This window comes from Emydura macquarii, unplaced genomic scaffold (genome assembly GCF_026122565.2).
Source record: "Emydura macquarii macquarii isolate MOO-44397 ecotype Brisbane River unplaced genomic scaffold, CSIRO-AGI_Emac_v2 contig_2369, whole genome shotgun sequence".
Lineage (NCBI taxonomy): Eukaryota > Metazoa > Chordata > Testudines > Chelidae > Emydura > Emydura macquarii.
In genome coordinates, this window is record NW_027132506.1 from 2,411,873 (window position 1) to 2,428,295 (window position 16,423).

The 16,423-nt window shown below is 43.6% G+C and overlaps 1 protein-coding gene across 1 annotated transcript in view; it reads left to right on the forward strand.

The window, feature by feature from the left end:
- Positions 1–16,423, forward strand: part of BSN (bassoon presynaptic cytomatrix protein) — a 340,482-nt gene that overhangs the window by 21,914 nt on the left and 302,145 nt on the right. The window contains exon 2 of the mRNA XM_067561225.1: positions 2,919–3,318. Within this exon, the coding sequence (XP_067417326.1) occupies positions 2,919–3,318 (400 nt within the window). The remainder of the gene's footprint in view (positions 1–2,918; positions 3,319–16,423) is intronic.

Genomic DNA, 16,423 nt, shown 5'->3' on the forward strand with positions numbered 1-16,423 from the left:
TTGGTGAGGCCTCATTTGGAGTACTGTGTCCAGTTTTGGGGGCCCTCTCTACAAAAAGGATGTGGAGAAGTTGGAGAGAATCCAGTGGAGGGCAACAAAAATGATTAGGGTGCTGGAGCATAAGACTTATGAGGAGAAGCTGAGGGAACTAGGCTTGTTTAGTCTGCAAAAGAGAAGAATGAGGGGGGATTTGATAGCAGCTTTTAACTACCTGAAAGTGGGTTCCAGGGAGGATGGCGCCAGGCTGTTCTCAATGGTAGTAGATGACAGAACTAGGAGCAATGGTCTCAAGTTGCAGTGGGGGAGTTCTAGGTTGGATATTAGGAACAAGTTTTTCACTAGGAGGGTGTTGAAGCACTGGAATGGGTTACTTAGGGAGGTGGTGGAATCTTCATGCTTAGAGGTTTTTAAGGTGCAGCTTGACAAAGCTCTGGCTGGGGTGATTTAGGTGAGGTTAGTTCTGCTTTGAGCAGGGGGTTGGACTAGATGACCTCCTGAGGTCCCTTCCAACTCTATGATTCTATGATAAACTTTATTGAATGCTTGAGAGTTGCGGCATGCAATAATCTCATTTCTAACATCTGCATCCCATATTGTAAGGTAATATTTAAGCAGTTGCACTGTAAGCCTCTGTGCCTATGGGCTTGTATACACTTACAGCGCTGGTCAGGTACAGCTGTGCCACTGTAGCACTTTAGTGAAGACGCTACCTATGCTGACAGGAGAGCTTCGCCGGTTGGCGTAGGTACTCCATCTCCCTCAGAGGCAGTAGCTATGTCCATGGGAGAACATGAGCTCCCGGTGCAGCACTGAGGCCGAAAGGACTAATGGAAACATTTGTTGCATAAACAGGAGACTCTTATGTAGGAAAGGGAGGTTATTTAACCTCTGTATTGGCACTGGTGTAACTGCTGCTGGAATATTTGTGTCCAGTTCTGGTGTCCACAATTCAAGAGAGATGTTGATAAATTAGAGAGGGTTCCCAAAAGAGTATTATTAAAGGATTAGAAAACATGACTTATGATAGATTTAAGGAGCTTGCTCTCTTTAGCTTAACAAGAAGGTTAAGGGGTGATTTGATCACAGTCTAAAAGTATGTAAGGAATAAAATTTTGATAATGGATTTTTCAGTCCAACATATAGAGATACAAAACAATCTAATGTCTGGAAGTTGAAGCTATACAAATTCAGACTAGAGATGTAAAAGGCTAACCGTTTAAACGGTAATCAGCTGTTTAAACGTTTTGAACTGGGGGGAAGACCCTGGGCTCCCCCTGAGCCAGAATAGCTGGGCATCTCCGCCTCGTGGGGAGGCGTGGCGCCCGTGGGGGAGGGGTAAAGGGAGGAGCGAAGTCCAGCGGGGGGCAGGGTAGCTGCTGCTTTGGCTCGCAGGGAGGCGTGGAGCCCAGCGCAGTTTCCCTTGCAAGTGCAGAGTGGGGGGGGAACTGCAGCTGGGCTCTGCTCCGCTCCCTGCCAGCTAGAGCTGCCCAGCTATGGCTCTGCAGTGGAGGAGTTGCAGCTAGGCAGCTGTCGCTTGGCAGTGAGGTGCAGAGACCCAGCACAGATTTAACCATTTAAATGTTCTATTTTTAGAACTTTTAAACAGATTTTTTTAAACAAATTTTTACATCCCTAATTCAGACTCAAATTCAGGCATAAGATTTTAATGGTGAGTGATTAAGCACTGGAATAATTTACGGAGCGTTGTGATGGATTTTTCATTATTGGGAATTTTTAAATCAAGACTGGATTTTTTTTAACAGATGTGCTCTATTTCAAAAGGAATTATTTTGAGGAAGTTCTATGGCCTGTGTTGTGCAGGTGGTCAGACGAAATTATCACATTGGTCCCTTCTGGCCATAGAATCTGTGAATCTATGAAAGTCCCCTTTTTTTGCAAGTCAGAAAACTGTTTCTATTTGGATTTAATTTCACAACCAGATTGTCTATTCCTGTCGCTGGCCACTTTGCATCACTCAGGGGACACAAAGTGGCTGGAAGCTAGCCTTAACAGGCCAGCTGAGAACTAATCTTGTGTAGGGGAGCTCTTGGGGTGGTGTACCTCTAGCCAGCTCCTCTGCCATCTGCTCCTCACCCAGTATAGGTGATGTGTCTTGGGCAGAATGGCATGTGCCCATACTCTGCCAGTTTTCCACTGGCATGTGGTCCCTTGGGAAACATAGCCAGGTTGGTGTAAAGTTAGAGCAGGTCTTTGGCTGCTGTGATTTATGATCTATACTAGCGCAGCTTGAGAATCAAGGAGCCAACTCCTTGACTGCATTCCTACTCTCCTTTGTCAAGCAGATCTAGTACAATAGACAACCAGGCCATTATATTTTAACTTCTATCAGCATTTTGATCTTTTATAAACTTTTGATTTTCTCTCTTCTCTTAGTACAAGGTTTTGCAAAAGTCAGTTGTGAGGAAGTAGTAGGGTGGGTGTTGGCTATTGGCTCAGCAGGAATGGCCAGGCAACCAATCTTCCTGGAAACTGGAGCCAGTGCTGCATTGTGAATCCGTCAACTGATGTTGGGAAAGTGCTAAAGTGAAGCCTTTTCCTGGCAGTCTGTTGTGCACTTCTCATTATATTTTTCAAGGAAAAGTGTGGTGACACCCCAAAGATTCCCCTTAGAATACACAGAGTAACCCAATTACATGTGTGTAGTCCAAATATACAGAGAATATTTAAAGTATGTGAAATTCCTTTGATCTCATCCTGCAAGGTGCTGAGTGTCCTAAATTGCCGCTGAGTTGAAGGGATTCAGAACCCTGTAAGATTGCTTCAGTATGTCTCTAGTGGCCTTCGTATAGTACAGTTTGCTATTTTTGTTACGTATTGCATTTTCATAATTGCCTGTAATTATCTGAATGCTCTAAAACTTGGTTTACATACATGTTGTATTTTTAATGATATTTCAGCACACCAAGAAGACCGGATCAATCGGCTCTCCCAGTTGGCGAGAGATCAACTTCCCCGTCCCTTAAACAGTCTGCCCAGACCCATGAAAGCACAAGAGAGACACTGAGCCATAGTCAGGCCAGCCAACAAGCAGATGGACCTAGGAGGACGCTCCAGGTGGACACCAGAATTCAGAGATCAGGACGATCTCCATCTGTATCACCAGATCGAGGCAGCACCCCTACCTCACCTTATTCTGTCCCACAAATCGCACCCCTTCCAAGCAGCACTCTCTGCCCTATATGCAAGACAACAGAACTCACCTCCTCTCCTAATCAGCCAAACTTCAACACTTGTACACAGTGTCACAGCAAGGTCTGCAACCAGTGTGGATTCAACCCCAACCCCCATCTCACTGAGGTAATTGCTTCTTTTATTTCCCAGATTTTCAGCCTGAAATTTTTGAATCAGGAGCTAGCTAGTAAGATGGCTCTAACACTAGATTTTTGTTTTGTTTTGTGTTTTTAGGAATTATGGGAATCAGTTTTGTGTCTTGAGGAAGCATTATGTGCTGCTAAATAGTTCAAATATCAGGCTATTTTGCATTCTCTGAGCTTTGAGGTTGCATCTTCATCTTCCAGGTCCATGACAGGTCCTTGTCCTTTAACAGTGACACTGCTGGCTAATCAGTGGATGGTTCTAGTGATCTGAGGACAGTAGAGAAAGAATGGGAAGGTATATAAGGGAAAAGCTTAGACATTCATGGAAGTATAGTTTCCATCTAGATTCCTCTCCCCCCCTCCCCATCCAGGCCATGGATTTCCTGACCCAGTAAGTTCCACATGCATATAAATGTCACAGGTGTGAAGGGCTATACCATAGTAGGATCTGTATGAGGTGGTGGAAGGTGGCAGAACAAGTATTGGAATTACGAATATTTCAGCTTCTGAGTGATACAGGTGACAGTTTTTGGCTGTGAATGCTGGACAGAATTGAAAGCAGATATTTTCTTCTGACTAGGTGGGAGATAAGTGAGAATAATCATTTGCAAGTTAATGTCTATTTGTAAACTGTTTCACCCAAGGTATCTGGTGGTGGCTGTATAAAATTTTAAGCATGAGATTCCTGGGGGCAGATTTGACAGTGTTTGAAATAGTTGAGTGATGCAATGCTCAGGACATGCTGGTGTGTGGGACTCCTTGAAACACGTGATCAGTCTCATTTACATCTGTGACTTTAATTATGGGTACATGCAAATTCCTAGCTGAAAGAACAAAGTAGATATATTTATGTAGCTGTTAAGGAGATTTATAATTCAGAATATTAATATCCATAAAACTTTCTCTGGTAATAAAATTAATAAAATCTTAGGACTTAAGGAAAATCTGCAAAAGTGCTTATGTGAGTTAGGAGCCCAAATCTCTTTGAAAGTCAAGGGGACTTAGACTCCTAAGTCACATAAATGCTTTTGAAAATTGTACCCATAATTTCAGTGAATAACCTGTGGATTCCCACTTTTCACTATCAGAAATTTCAGTTTCTAAATGTTGTTGCCTCATACAAAGCCTTGTTGCTTTCAATATTTATTCCTGGAAAAAGGAAAGGTTAAGAAAAGTACTAATCCTTGCATAGCAAGGTGTAGGATACTTATGCCAGCTGCATGTTTCTTTATAATCATTCATCTCTGTTTAGTTCTTTTTTCCCCTTTAACATCTGGGATGGTTCTTAGCCCAAAGAAATTTGGAAATCTTTTAAAAGGTGTGTGTCATGGTTAGTATATATTGGAATGAAATGGTAGAACAGATTTCCACAGGAACTAATTACCATCACAAACTTCACTCCCTTCCACTTCAAGTGCAAGTTGCACTTTTCCAGCCTGCCTTCTCTAACATAAATACAGAACAGCATATATATTTTAAAAACCAATAACCATACCAAAACAAAACATTACACTGCACACAGTTCTCCGCCTGATGAGAGAATGAGAGAGGACCTAATGTGACCTGTCCGTGCCTAGGGTAGCCACCTGAAAATGCCAAGGTCAGGTCAGGCTGTAAAAGGAGAGCGGATTCTCCCAATACTGGTGGGTGACACTGAAGTCAGATTTCCCAACCAGCCACAAACAATGCTTCTGATTCCCCACACTGGTTATCAAGAAGCCAAAATACAAATATACAGAGCCCCCTTTACTGCATTTCAGCCTCCAGCTCCCAATCAGCTACTAGGTCCAGTAAAGAGACCAGTATTTAAAACTCTATGCTCTTTACCAAAAGGATTTCTCCTGACTCCAAAGGGTCAGCCACAGTACCAGATCAATATAAGTTTGAATCTTACCCAAAATACCACACTGCCAGGCAATCCTTTAGTAAATAAAACTAAAGGTTTATTATAAAAAGAAAGAAACAAACTATAAGAGAAATGTTAAAGGATTAAAGCAATCAAACATATCCAATTGATTTGAAAGTCTGTATATATCAGGTTTCTAATAGAATTGTGGAGTTTGCAGGCTTGTATAGTCCCTCTGGCATACATCCAGTATCTGGATGGGTCTCAGTCCTTCGTTTCACAGCTTCAGTTCAGTTGTAGATGAGTTGATCCAGAAGTAGGTAGGTGGCTGAAGGCTGGAGATGGCTGAAAACAGACTAAAGATAAAATGGATGTTGTGCAGCTGCCTTTTATGTTCTTTGAGGCATGGGGTTCTATTCACATTACTTCCTGATCCTGAAGTCCAATGGGGATCTCAGATCCATACTAGACCTGTGAAACCTCAACAAATTAATAAAGAAACTGAAGCTCTGCACGGTATACCTGTCCTCAATCATCCCTTCCATAGATCCAGGGGACTGGTATGCTGCCCTTGACTTAAAGGGCGCATACTTTTACATAGCGATATTCCGAGGCCACAGGAAGTTCCTCCAATTCATTGCAGATCACAGTGTTACACTTCGGCCGGTTGGCAGTGCTGAGAGTATTTACAAAGTACATGGCGGTGGTGACAGCTTCCCTCAGCAAAGAAGGAGTACAGGTTTTATCCAGACTTGTATGATTTACTGATCAAGGGCCTCTCCAGGAAGCTAATGGAAAGGCTCGTGAGACTCATTCAGTCCACTTTCTTGAAGCTAGGGCTCCTGATAAACCAGCAGAAGTCAACATTCTCTTCAGTGCAGAGGATAGAATTTATAGGAGTGATCCTCTACTCGACCCGGGCCAGAGCCTACCTCCTGGAGAGCTGTTTCAGAGCCACCAAAGCCCTGAAAAATGGTCAAAGAGCTTTTCCCATCACCACGTGAGAAACTGCCTGAAGCTTCTGGGTCACATGGCCTCTTGTACCTCTGTGGTGCAGTGTCCTCATCACAGATTCAGACCCTTTCAAGCATGGTGGTAAGGGAGAATGTGGGCCCGTTTCTAAATGGAAGGTGCAACCTAGTGACAGATGATGTAGAAAAAGCTGAAGTACTCACTGCTGTTTTATGCGTCTGTCTTCACAAACAAGGACAGCTTCCAGACTACTGTGCTGCCCAGTACAGTATGGGAAGGAGGTGAGTAGTCCTCAGTGGTGAAAGAACAGGTTCTGGACTATTTAGAAAAGCTGGACATGCACAAGTCCATGGGGCCGGGTGCAATATATCTAAGGGTGCTGAGGGAGTTGGTTGATGTGATTGCAGAGCCATTGGCCATTATCTTTGAAAACTCGTGGCGATCAGGGGAGGTCCCAGACAATGGGAAAAAGGCAAATATAGTTCCCATCTTTAAAAAAGGAAAGGAGAAAGATCTGTGGAACTACAGACCAGTCAGCCTCATCTCAGTCCCTGGAAAACTCATGGAGCAGGTCCTCAAGGAATCCATTTTGAAGCACTTGGAGGAGAGGAAGGTGATCAGAAACAGTCAGCATGGATTCACCAAGTGCAAGTCGTGCCAGACCAATCTGATTGTCTTCAATGATGAGATGACTGGCTCTCTGGATGTGGGGAAAGCACTGGACGTGATATACCTTGGCATAAGCAAAGCTTTTGTTATGTCCTCCCATGGTATTCTTGCCAGCAAGTTACAGAATTATAGGTTGGATGAAAGGAATATAAGGTGGATAGAAAACTGGTTGGATTGTTGGGCTTGATGTCTAGTTAGCAGCCGGTATCAAGTGGAGTGCCCCAGGGTCAATGCTGGGGCTGATTTTGTCCAACATCTTCATTAATTGATCTGGATGATGGGGTGGATTGCACCCTCAGTAAGTTCGCAGATGACACTAAACTGGGGAGAGTGGTAGATACGCTGGAGGGTCGGAATAGGATTTACAGTAATCTAGATAAATTGAAGAAATCTGATGAGGTTCACCAAGGACAAGTGCACTTAGGATGGAAGAATCGCATGCAGTGCTACAGACTAGGGACTGACTGGCTAAGCAGCAGTTTGGCAGAAAAGGACCTGGGGATTACAGTGGACAGGAAGCTGGATATGAGTCAACAGTGTACCCTTGATTCCAAGAAGGCTAATGGAATATTGGGCTGCCTTAGGAGGAGCGTTTCCAGAAGATCGAGGGAAGTGATTATTTCCCTTTATTTGGCACTGGTAGGGCAACTCTGGAGTACTGTGTCCAGTTTTGGGCCCCCCACTACAGAAAGGATGTGGACAAACTGGAGAGAGTCCAGTTTAAGGCAATGAAAATGATTAGGGGGCTGGGGCACATGACTTATGAGGAGACGCTTAGGGAACTGGGCTTGTTTAGTCTGCAGAAGAGAAGAGTGAGGGGGAATTTGATAGCAGCCTTCAGCTACGTGAAGTGGGTTTCCAAAGAGGATGGAACTAGGCTATTCTCAGTGGTGGCAGATGAGAGAACAAGGAGCAATGGTCTCAAGTTGCAGTGGGGAGGTCTTGGTTGTATTTAGGAAAAACTTTCACTAGGAGGGTCGTGAAACACTGGAGTGGGTTACTTAGGGAGGTGATGGAATCTCTATCCTTAATGGTTTTTAAGGCCCCTCCTGACAAAGTCCTGGCTGGGTTGATTTAGTTGGGGTTGGTCTTGCTTTGAGTAGGGGATTGGACTAGATGACCTTCTGAGGTCCCTTGCAATCCTAATCTTCTAGGATTCTATGGCTGGTATCGGTATCCACCAGGCCGTCATCCTTTTGGCAAGGTGATCACAATCCCATTGGTTGTGACCCTCGACCTACAATGGTGCCTCGACCAAGACATGGTGTGTGGTGGCGTTTCTTTTTCTAGACCAGTTTTATCAAGATCACTGGTCACTGATGCCTCAGACATGGGATGGGGAAACCACCTGGGGCCCCTCAGGACTCAGGGCCTATGGGTGCCAGATAAACTGACCCTTCACATCAATGTCAGAGAGCAGAGAGCGGTATGCTTAGCATGCCAAACATTTCAATCCCTCTTGTGGGGCAAGTGCATCGCTGTATTCACAGACAATACTATGGCAATGTTCTACATAAACAAACAAGTCGAAGCCCACTCCTCTCCTGATGCGAGGAGGAGGTGAGTCCATGGGGTTACTGCATAGCCCAGTCCATTTATTTGGGAGAGTTTTACCTGCCAGACTCACGGAACAAGCTGGTAGATTACTTGAGCAGGTCCCTCATCAACCATCACAAGTGGTCTATTCCTCCAGATGACTTAAATGTCATTTTCCAGAAGTGGGGATTTCCCCAAATGAACTTGCTCACAACCAGGCTCTATAGAAAATGTTCCCAGTTCTGCTCATACCTGGGACACAGTCCAGGATCCCTCTTGGATGATTTTCTCCTTCCCTGGGGAGGGAGTCTGTTTTATGCCTTCTCTCCTACGGCTCTGATCCACAGGATGTTGCTCAACGTCAGGAGGAACAAAGTGAGGATGATCCTTATAGCCCTGGTATGTCCATGATAGCATTGGTTCTCAACTCTCCTGTACCTCTCAGAGGACAAACCTTTCAGCCTACCAATGCTCCCAGACCTGATCTCTCAGGAACATGGCCATCTGCTCCACCTGAACCTTACATCACTACATCAGACAGCATGGAAGCTTCATGTTTGAGCAAGGCGGAGCAGGGCTGCTTGAAACTTGTACAGATGGTTCTTATGAATAGCAGGAAACTGTCAACCAGATCAGCGTATCTGGCAAAATAAAAGTGGTTTCTCAGTGTAGGCATCAAGGAAAGGAATCCTGCCAAATGAGACACCCTTGCCTCTTATCCTGGACTATCTACTCCACTTGAAGAAAGAAGGCCTTGCGGTATCATCCATACAAGTTCACTTAGCTGCGATCTCAGCTTTCCATCCACCAGTAAATGGCCAAACAGTGTTCGCTAACCTGATTTGCTCCCAGTTTTTGAAGGAGTGTTTATACCCCCAGGTGCATCAACCCCTGCCTCCCTGGGACCTCAACCTGGTGCTGTCAAGGCTCACGGGGCCCCCGTTTGAGCCTATGGCGACGTATGCCTTGCTCCATCTCTCTTGGAAAGCTATTCTTAGTTGCCATTACTTTGGCTAGGAGGGTTTCAGAGATCAGGGCCCTTACTTCTGAACCACCTATACTGTCTTCTTTAAGGACAAGGTGTGACTTCAACCACATCCATCCTTCCTTCCTAAGATGGTCTCTCACACTTTCATGTAGCCAGGACATTTTTCTCTTGGATTTTTACCTAAAGCTGCAGGCTACCAAGAAGTAACAAAGGCTTCACTCTCTGAATGTTAGGCATGCGTTGGCATTCTACATAGAGGACCAAACCATTTTGAAAGACGGCTCAACTCTTTGTGGCAATTGTGGAAATAATGAAAGGGGATCCATTCTCAGCCCAGAGAATCTCCTAATAGATTACATCATGCATACGCACATGCAATGATATGGCAAATGTTTCACCTCCTCACCTAACAGCACATTCCACGGGGTCACTAGCTTTGTCAGGAGCTTTTGTGGTGCAGGTTCCGGTTCTGGACATCTGCAACACAGTGACCTGGTCATCCATACACAAGTTCACTACACACTATGCTGTCACGCAACAGACAAGGAGTGTCGCTGCCTTCTGACAAGTCTTGCAGTCCGTATCAATATGGACCACCGATCCCACCTCCTGACTCATGGCTTGGGAATCACCTTACATGGGAATGAACATGAGCAAGCACTTGAAGAAAAAATGGTTACTAAACTTTCCCTACTTGTTTTTCTTCAAGATGTGTTTCTCATGTCCATCCCAAAACCCGTCCACAGGTCCACCTGCCCCTCTGTTAAAATGGCCGTCAAGAAGGGACAGAGGGGGCTGTAGGGCAGCAGCTGCCTATATACCGTGCCATGAAGGCACTACTCCAGAGGGCACCAGAGCTAACATGGCACATACCACTATAAAAAAGATCCCGGGATGGGAATGGACTTGAAGAACATCAGTTACGGAAAGGTTAGCTACCGTTTTTATGGTTGTTCTTTCAAAAGTTTGCAACTGAATATTGACAGATTTGAAACTTTACTATACAGAAGAAAAATATTTCTTTTAACCATCTTAATTTAAATGAAACAAGCACAGAGTTTCCTTACCTTGTCAATTTTTTTTTTAAACTTTCCCTTTATATTTTTAGCAGTTTATGTTTAACACAGTACTGTACTGTATTGCTTTTTTTGGTCTCTGCTGCTGCCTCATTGCATACTTCCACTTCCAAATGAGGCCTGTGATTGACCGGTCAGTTCGTAACTCTGGAATTCATAACTCTGAAGTTCTACTGTATCTTCTGACTTCATGTTATCTGCAAATTTTATTAGCACATGCCCACATTTTGTGCCAAGATCATCAATGAAAACATTAAATAAAATTGGTCCCAAGACTGATCTCTGAGGAACTCCACTAGTAACCTCCCTCCAGCTGACAGTTCATCTTTCAGTCTTACCTGTTGTAGTCTCTCCTTTAACCGGTTCCTTATCCCCCTTTCAATTCTCCTATTAATCCTCATTTTCTCCAATTTAACTAATAATTTCCCATGTGGAACCGTATCAAATGCCTTTCTAAAATCCAGGTAGATTAGATCTACTGCATTTCCTTTGTCTAAAAATCAGTTAATCTTCTAGAAAGAGGTCAGGCTGTTCTAACATGATCTACCTTTTGTAAAACCATGTTGTATTTTATCCCAATTACCATTTACTGCTATGTCATTTCAAAATTTGTTTCTAGATCTTGCATACAACTGAGGGCAAACTAAAAGGCCTGTAGTTTTCCTGGATTACTTTTTTCCCCCCTTCCTTAAAAATAGGTACTATATTAGTGATTCTCCAGTCATAGGGTTACAATCCCCGAGTTTATGTATTCATTAAAAACCTTGCTATTGGGCTTGCAAATTCATGTGCCAGTTCCTTTAATATTCTTGGATGGAGATTATTCACCCCCTCCTCCAGTTTGGTCTCATGAAGCTGTTTGAGTTTGTCTTCCACCTCGGATGTGATCATTTCTATTTCCACATCCTAATTTCTATTAGCCACTCTGCCTCTACCCCTAAGCTTCTCATTACCATTGTTAAACACTGAGGCAAAGTTTTATAGGTGCTGGACCATGCCTAGATTATCTTTAATCTCCACCCCATCCTCAGTGTTTAGTAGTCCCACTTCTTTCCTTGTTTTCTTTTTATTTATATGGCTATACCTTTTGCTACTGATTTTAATTTCTTTTGCAAGAAATTGGCTTTTGGCAGTTCTCACTTTTTCCCTATACTTTTTGACTTCCATAGTGTAGCTTTCCTTGCTGATCCATCCTGTCTTCCATTCCTTGTAGGCTTCCTGCTTTCTTTTAGTAACCTTCTTGAGGTGTTTGCCCATCCATTTTGGTCTGCAACCCTTCCCTACAAATTTCTCCCCTACTGGGATGCAGGCTTCAGATAGTTTCTTCAACTTTGACTTAAAGTAATTCCAAGCTTCCTCCACATTCAGATCCTTGAGTCCTTCAGTCCAGTCCACTTCCCTATCTAATTCCCTTAATTTTTTAAAGTTTGCCCTTTTGAAATCAAGGGCCCTAGTTGCAGACCTATTTCTGTTTATCGTTCTATTTAGTTTAAACTGAATTATCTCATCATCACTCAAACCAAGGCTGTTCTCTACAACCAGTACTCTGAGGTCCTCACTACTTACCAATACCAAGTCTAAAATGGCATCACCTCTTATTGGTTCTGTGATTATTTAATGAAGAAATCGGTCAGCTATTAGATCCAGGGATATCTGAGCCCTGCCATTAGTAATAGCACTTGTCCTCCAATCTATATCTGGGAAATTAAAGTCTCCCATAATAACACAATTCCCAATAATATTTATTTCATTAAAATGATTAAGGGGTTTATATCCATATTCAGATCAGATCCTGGTGGTCTGTAGCATACCCCAAGCACTATCCCAATGGAGCCTCTGTTAGCTTTCTTTCCCAAATTGATTTTGATCCAGATTCCGTTTCATCTATTCTGTCACTTCTAATTTGTTTGTATACCTGGTCATTAATATACAGTGCTACTCCACCACCTTTACTTTTATTTCTGTCTTTCCTGAATAGTATATACCCTTCAAGACCTTTACTCTAGTCAGGACTACTATTCCTCCGTATTTCTGTTATCCCTATATTATCTGGTTTCACTTCCTGCACCAGTAGTTCTAGTTCCTCCATTTTGTTACCCAGGCTCCTTGCACTGGTGTACAGACACCTTAGTTATTTCTGCTTGACTTTGCCCAAATTCCTCACTGGATTAGGTTGTCATTCTACTGCCAATATCGCCTACCTGACTGCTAGTGTCATTGGAATTGGCACTATCTTTCTTCTTGATGTCCATTCTCTTACCCTCCATTGTTCCTTTCTCCATTGCTGTATCCTCTCTTACTTTTCCTCCCACTTAATATTAGAACATAAGAACAGCCATACTGGGTCAGACCAATGGTCCATCTAACCCAAGATCCTGTCTTCTGACAGTGGCCAATGCCAGGTACTTCATAGGGAATGAACAGAACAGCTAATCATCAAGTGATCCCATGTCCTGTCACCCATTCCCAGCTTCTGACAAACAGAGGCTAGAGATACTTCACAGCATGGTTTTGCATCCCTGCCCATCTTGGCCAATAGCCAGTGAGGGACCTCTCTTCCATGAACTTATCTAGTTCTTTTTTGAGCCCTGTTATAGTCTTGGCCTTCACAATATCCTCTGGCAAAGAATTCTACAGGTAGACTGTGTGTTGGGTGAAGAAATATTTTGTTCGTTTTAAACTTGCTGCCTATTAATTTCACTTGGTGACCCCTAGTTCTTGTGTTATGAGAAGGAGTAAATAACCCTTCCTTATTTACTTTCTCTACTCCACTCATGATTTTATAGACCTCTATCATATCCCCCCTTAGTTGTCTCTTTTCCAAGATGAAAAGTCCTAGTCTTATTAAACTCTCCTCATATGGAAGATGTTCCATACCCCTAATAAATTTTGTTGCCCTTTTCTGTATCTTTTCCAACTCCAATATATCTTTCTTGAGATAGCGCAACCAGATCTGCATGCAGTATTCAAGATGTGGGCATACTATAGATTTATATAGAGGCAATACGATATTTCCTGTCTTATTATCTGTCCCTTTCCTAATGATCCCAACATTCTGTTAGCTTTTTTTGACTGCCACTGAACATTAAGTAGATGTTTTCAAAGAACTATCCACAATGACTCCAAGATCTCTTTCTTGAATGGTAACAGCTAATTTAGACCCCATCATTTTATATGTATAGTTGGGATTATGTTTTCCAATGTGCATTGTTTTGCAATTATCAACATTGAATTTCATCTGCCACTTTGTTGCCCAGTCACCCAGTTTTATGAGATTCCTCTGTAACTCTTTGCAGTCTGCTTTGGTCTTAACTATCTTGAGTAGTTTTGTATCATCTGCAAATTTGCCACCTCACTGTTTATCCCTTTTTCCAGATCATTTATGACTATGTCTTCCTACCCAGGTGGAGTGCATCCCATGAAAACACTCCTCTGTCCATGAATGCTTCCTAGTAATCAAACATCCCAAAGCCCTTTGTCTAAGCCAACTGTTGATCATCATAATCTTGTCTCGCCTTCACTCTCCTCCTCTAGGGACAGGTAGAATCATATTGAAGATCACCTGACATTCTTTAAACATCTTCCCCAGACTGGCATAGTCTCCTTTGATGCACTCTAGTGAGAATCTAATAGAATCATTGTCCTTTACATGGGAAGAAATCAGTGGATTCTTTCTTGTCTTCAGCCTCAGGTCCACATCTCATATCTTAGCTCCCAGCAGACAGTGCACCCTTCTATTATCTGAATCAGCTCTGGTGGCAGACCTGTCCATTCTTCTTAGTAGGGAGTAGTGTGACTGTCTTTTGCTTCTTGCTTCATACCCAGCCAACAGCTAGCTTTGGTGAAAGAGTAGTAGAGTATATAATTTCTTTTTGCTGGCATGTAGCAACTTTGATTATTCTGAGAGTGAAAAATATAAGGAGCAGGAAGTGGTCACCATAGCTTTCTGAGAGACTGACTTAAAGTGCTGAAAGTTAACCCCAAACAGCAACAAAATAAAACAAAACCTGAGGCCCAGCTGCCCACTCCTGCAGATCCCTTTGTAGAGCTCTCCCCAAATAGCTTTGGGAGTGTAGGAGGGGTTTCTGTGTTCACAGAACAGACAGTGCTTCGGCCCCTGAAGCTGCAGATCTTCCCAGATCCACACTTGTTACTGAGTATTCACAGGAGTCCAGGGCCATCTGCCCAGAGACCCTGTACCTCTTTCCCAGCTCTGGGGCTTCTTGTCCCCTTCTCCAGTTCAGAAGTGCCTCCATTTGAGCATGTTACAAGAGATTCCTCCAGCCAATACTGCTCTCAGAACTTCCCTTAAAGGGACTTTCCATATTGGATGGGCCATGTAAAATCTAATGCAGTCTCAGACTCTTCTGTGGGGCTGAGTGATGCCCCTAGACTCCCCATCCTACATTGTCCCCATAGAATCAGGGGTGGGAGGATGGGTAAATGGAGACATTGCCAAAGAAGCAGCAAAACCTCTCCTTTCGTGCCTTGCAGCAGATATTGGGGAAAGAATGGTTTTTGTTCTTGAAATGAAGAAGTAGGCCTATGTCTATACTTGCTGCCAAATTCAGCAGAAGTTGACGGGAGATACACAAGCTACACAGAGTAGCGTTACTCCACCTGGCGGTGGTGGAATAATAGTGTCAATTTCTGGTTCGATTAAGTGGGTCTCCTTTGCTTCTCAATTGATCCAGATAAATCGATCTGACGGTGGCGAATTCGTTGCTGTCAGTCTAGACATAGTCTTAGAAGGGGACCTACTATGAATATACAGAGTCAATTAAGGCTGGAAGGGAAAACGTAGGGGCAGTGCAAAGCAGAGTAAATTAATGCTGAAAAAGAGGTTAAGGAACAAGAAGGACTCTTTCAGATATATCAAGGAAAAGAGACATGTTAAGGAGAAAGCAGAGAGATTTGGAGGCCTATTACTTGAGACATTTAAATTGGACTGGGTAAAGCACTAGAAAATGTATTCTCTCCAGAACCACTGCCTAGCCAGTCATTCCCCCGTCCGTTGCAGCGCATGGACTCTGCACTTGTCTTTGTTGAACCCCATCAGATTTCTTTTGGCCCAATCCTCCAATTTGTCTAGGTCACTCTGTATCCTATCCACACCCTGCAACATGTCTACCACTCCCCTCAGTTAAGCATCATCTGCAAACTTGCTGTGTGTGCAATCCACCCCATCATCCAGATCATTAATGAATGTGTTGAAGAAAATCAGCCCCAGGATGGACCCATGGGGCACTCCTCATTGAGCCCAATGATCTAGCCAGCTTTCTATACATCTTATAGTCCTCTCATCCAACCCATACTTCTGTAACTTGCTGGCAAGAATACTGTACTAAAAGCTTTGCTAAAGCCAAGGTATATCACGTCCACTGCTTTCCCCCCATCCACAGAGCCAGTCATCTCATCATTGAAGGCAATCAGGTTGGTCAGGCATGACTTGCCCTTGATGAATCCATGCTTACTCATCCTGATCACCTTCCTTTCCTCCAAGTGCTTCAAAATGGATTCCTTGAGGTCCTGCTCCATGATTTTTCCGAGGACTGAGGTGAAGTTGGCAGGTCTGTAGTTACCCAGATCCTCCTCCTTCCCTATTTTAAAGATGGGCAATTTGCCTTTTTCCAGTTGCCTGGGACCTCCCCTGATCACCACGAGTTTTCAAAGATAATGGCCAATGGCTCTGCAATTACATCAGCCAACTCCCTCAGCACCCTCAAATGTATAGCATCTGGCCCAATTGACTTGTGCATGTCCAGCTTTTCTAAATAGTCCTGAACCTATGCTTTCACCACTGAGGGCTGCTCACCTCCTCCCCATTCTCTGTTGCCCAGTGCAGTAGTCTGAGGTCTGACCTTGTCTGTGAAGACAAAGGCAAAAAAAGCATTGAGTACTTCAGCTTTTTCCACATCATCTGTCACTAGGTTGCCTCCCCCATTCAATAAGGTGCCCACCCTTTCCCTGACCTTCTCCTTGTTGCTAACATACCTGT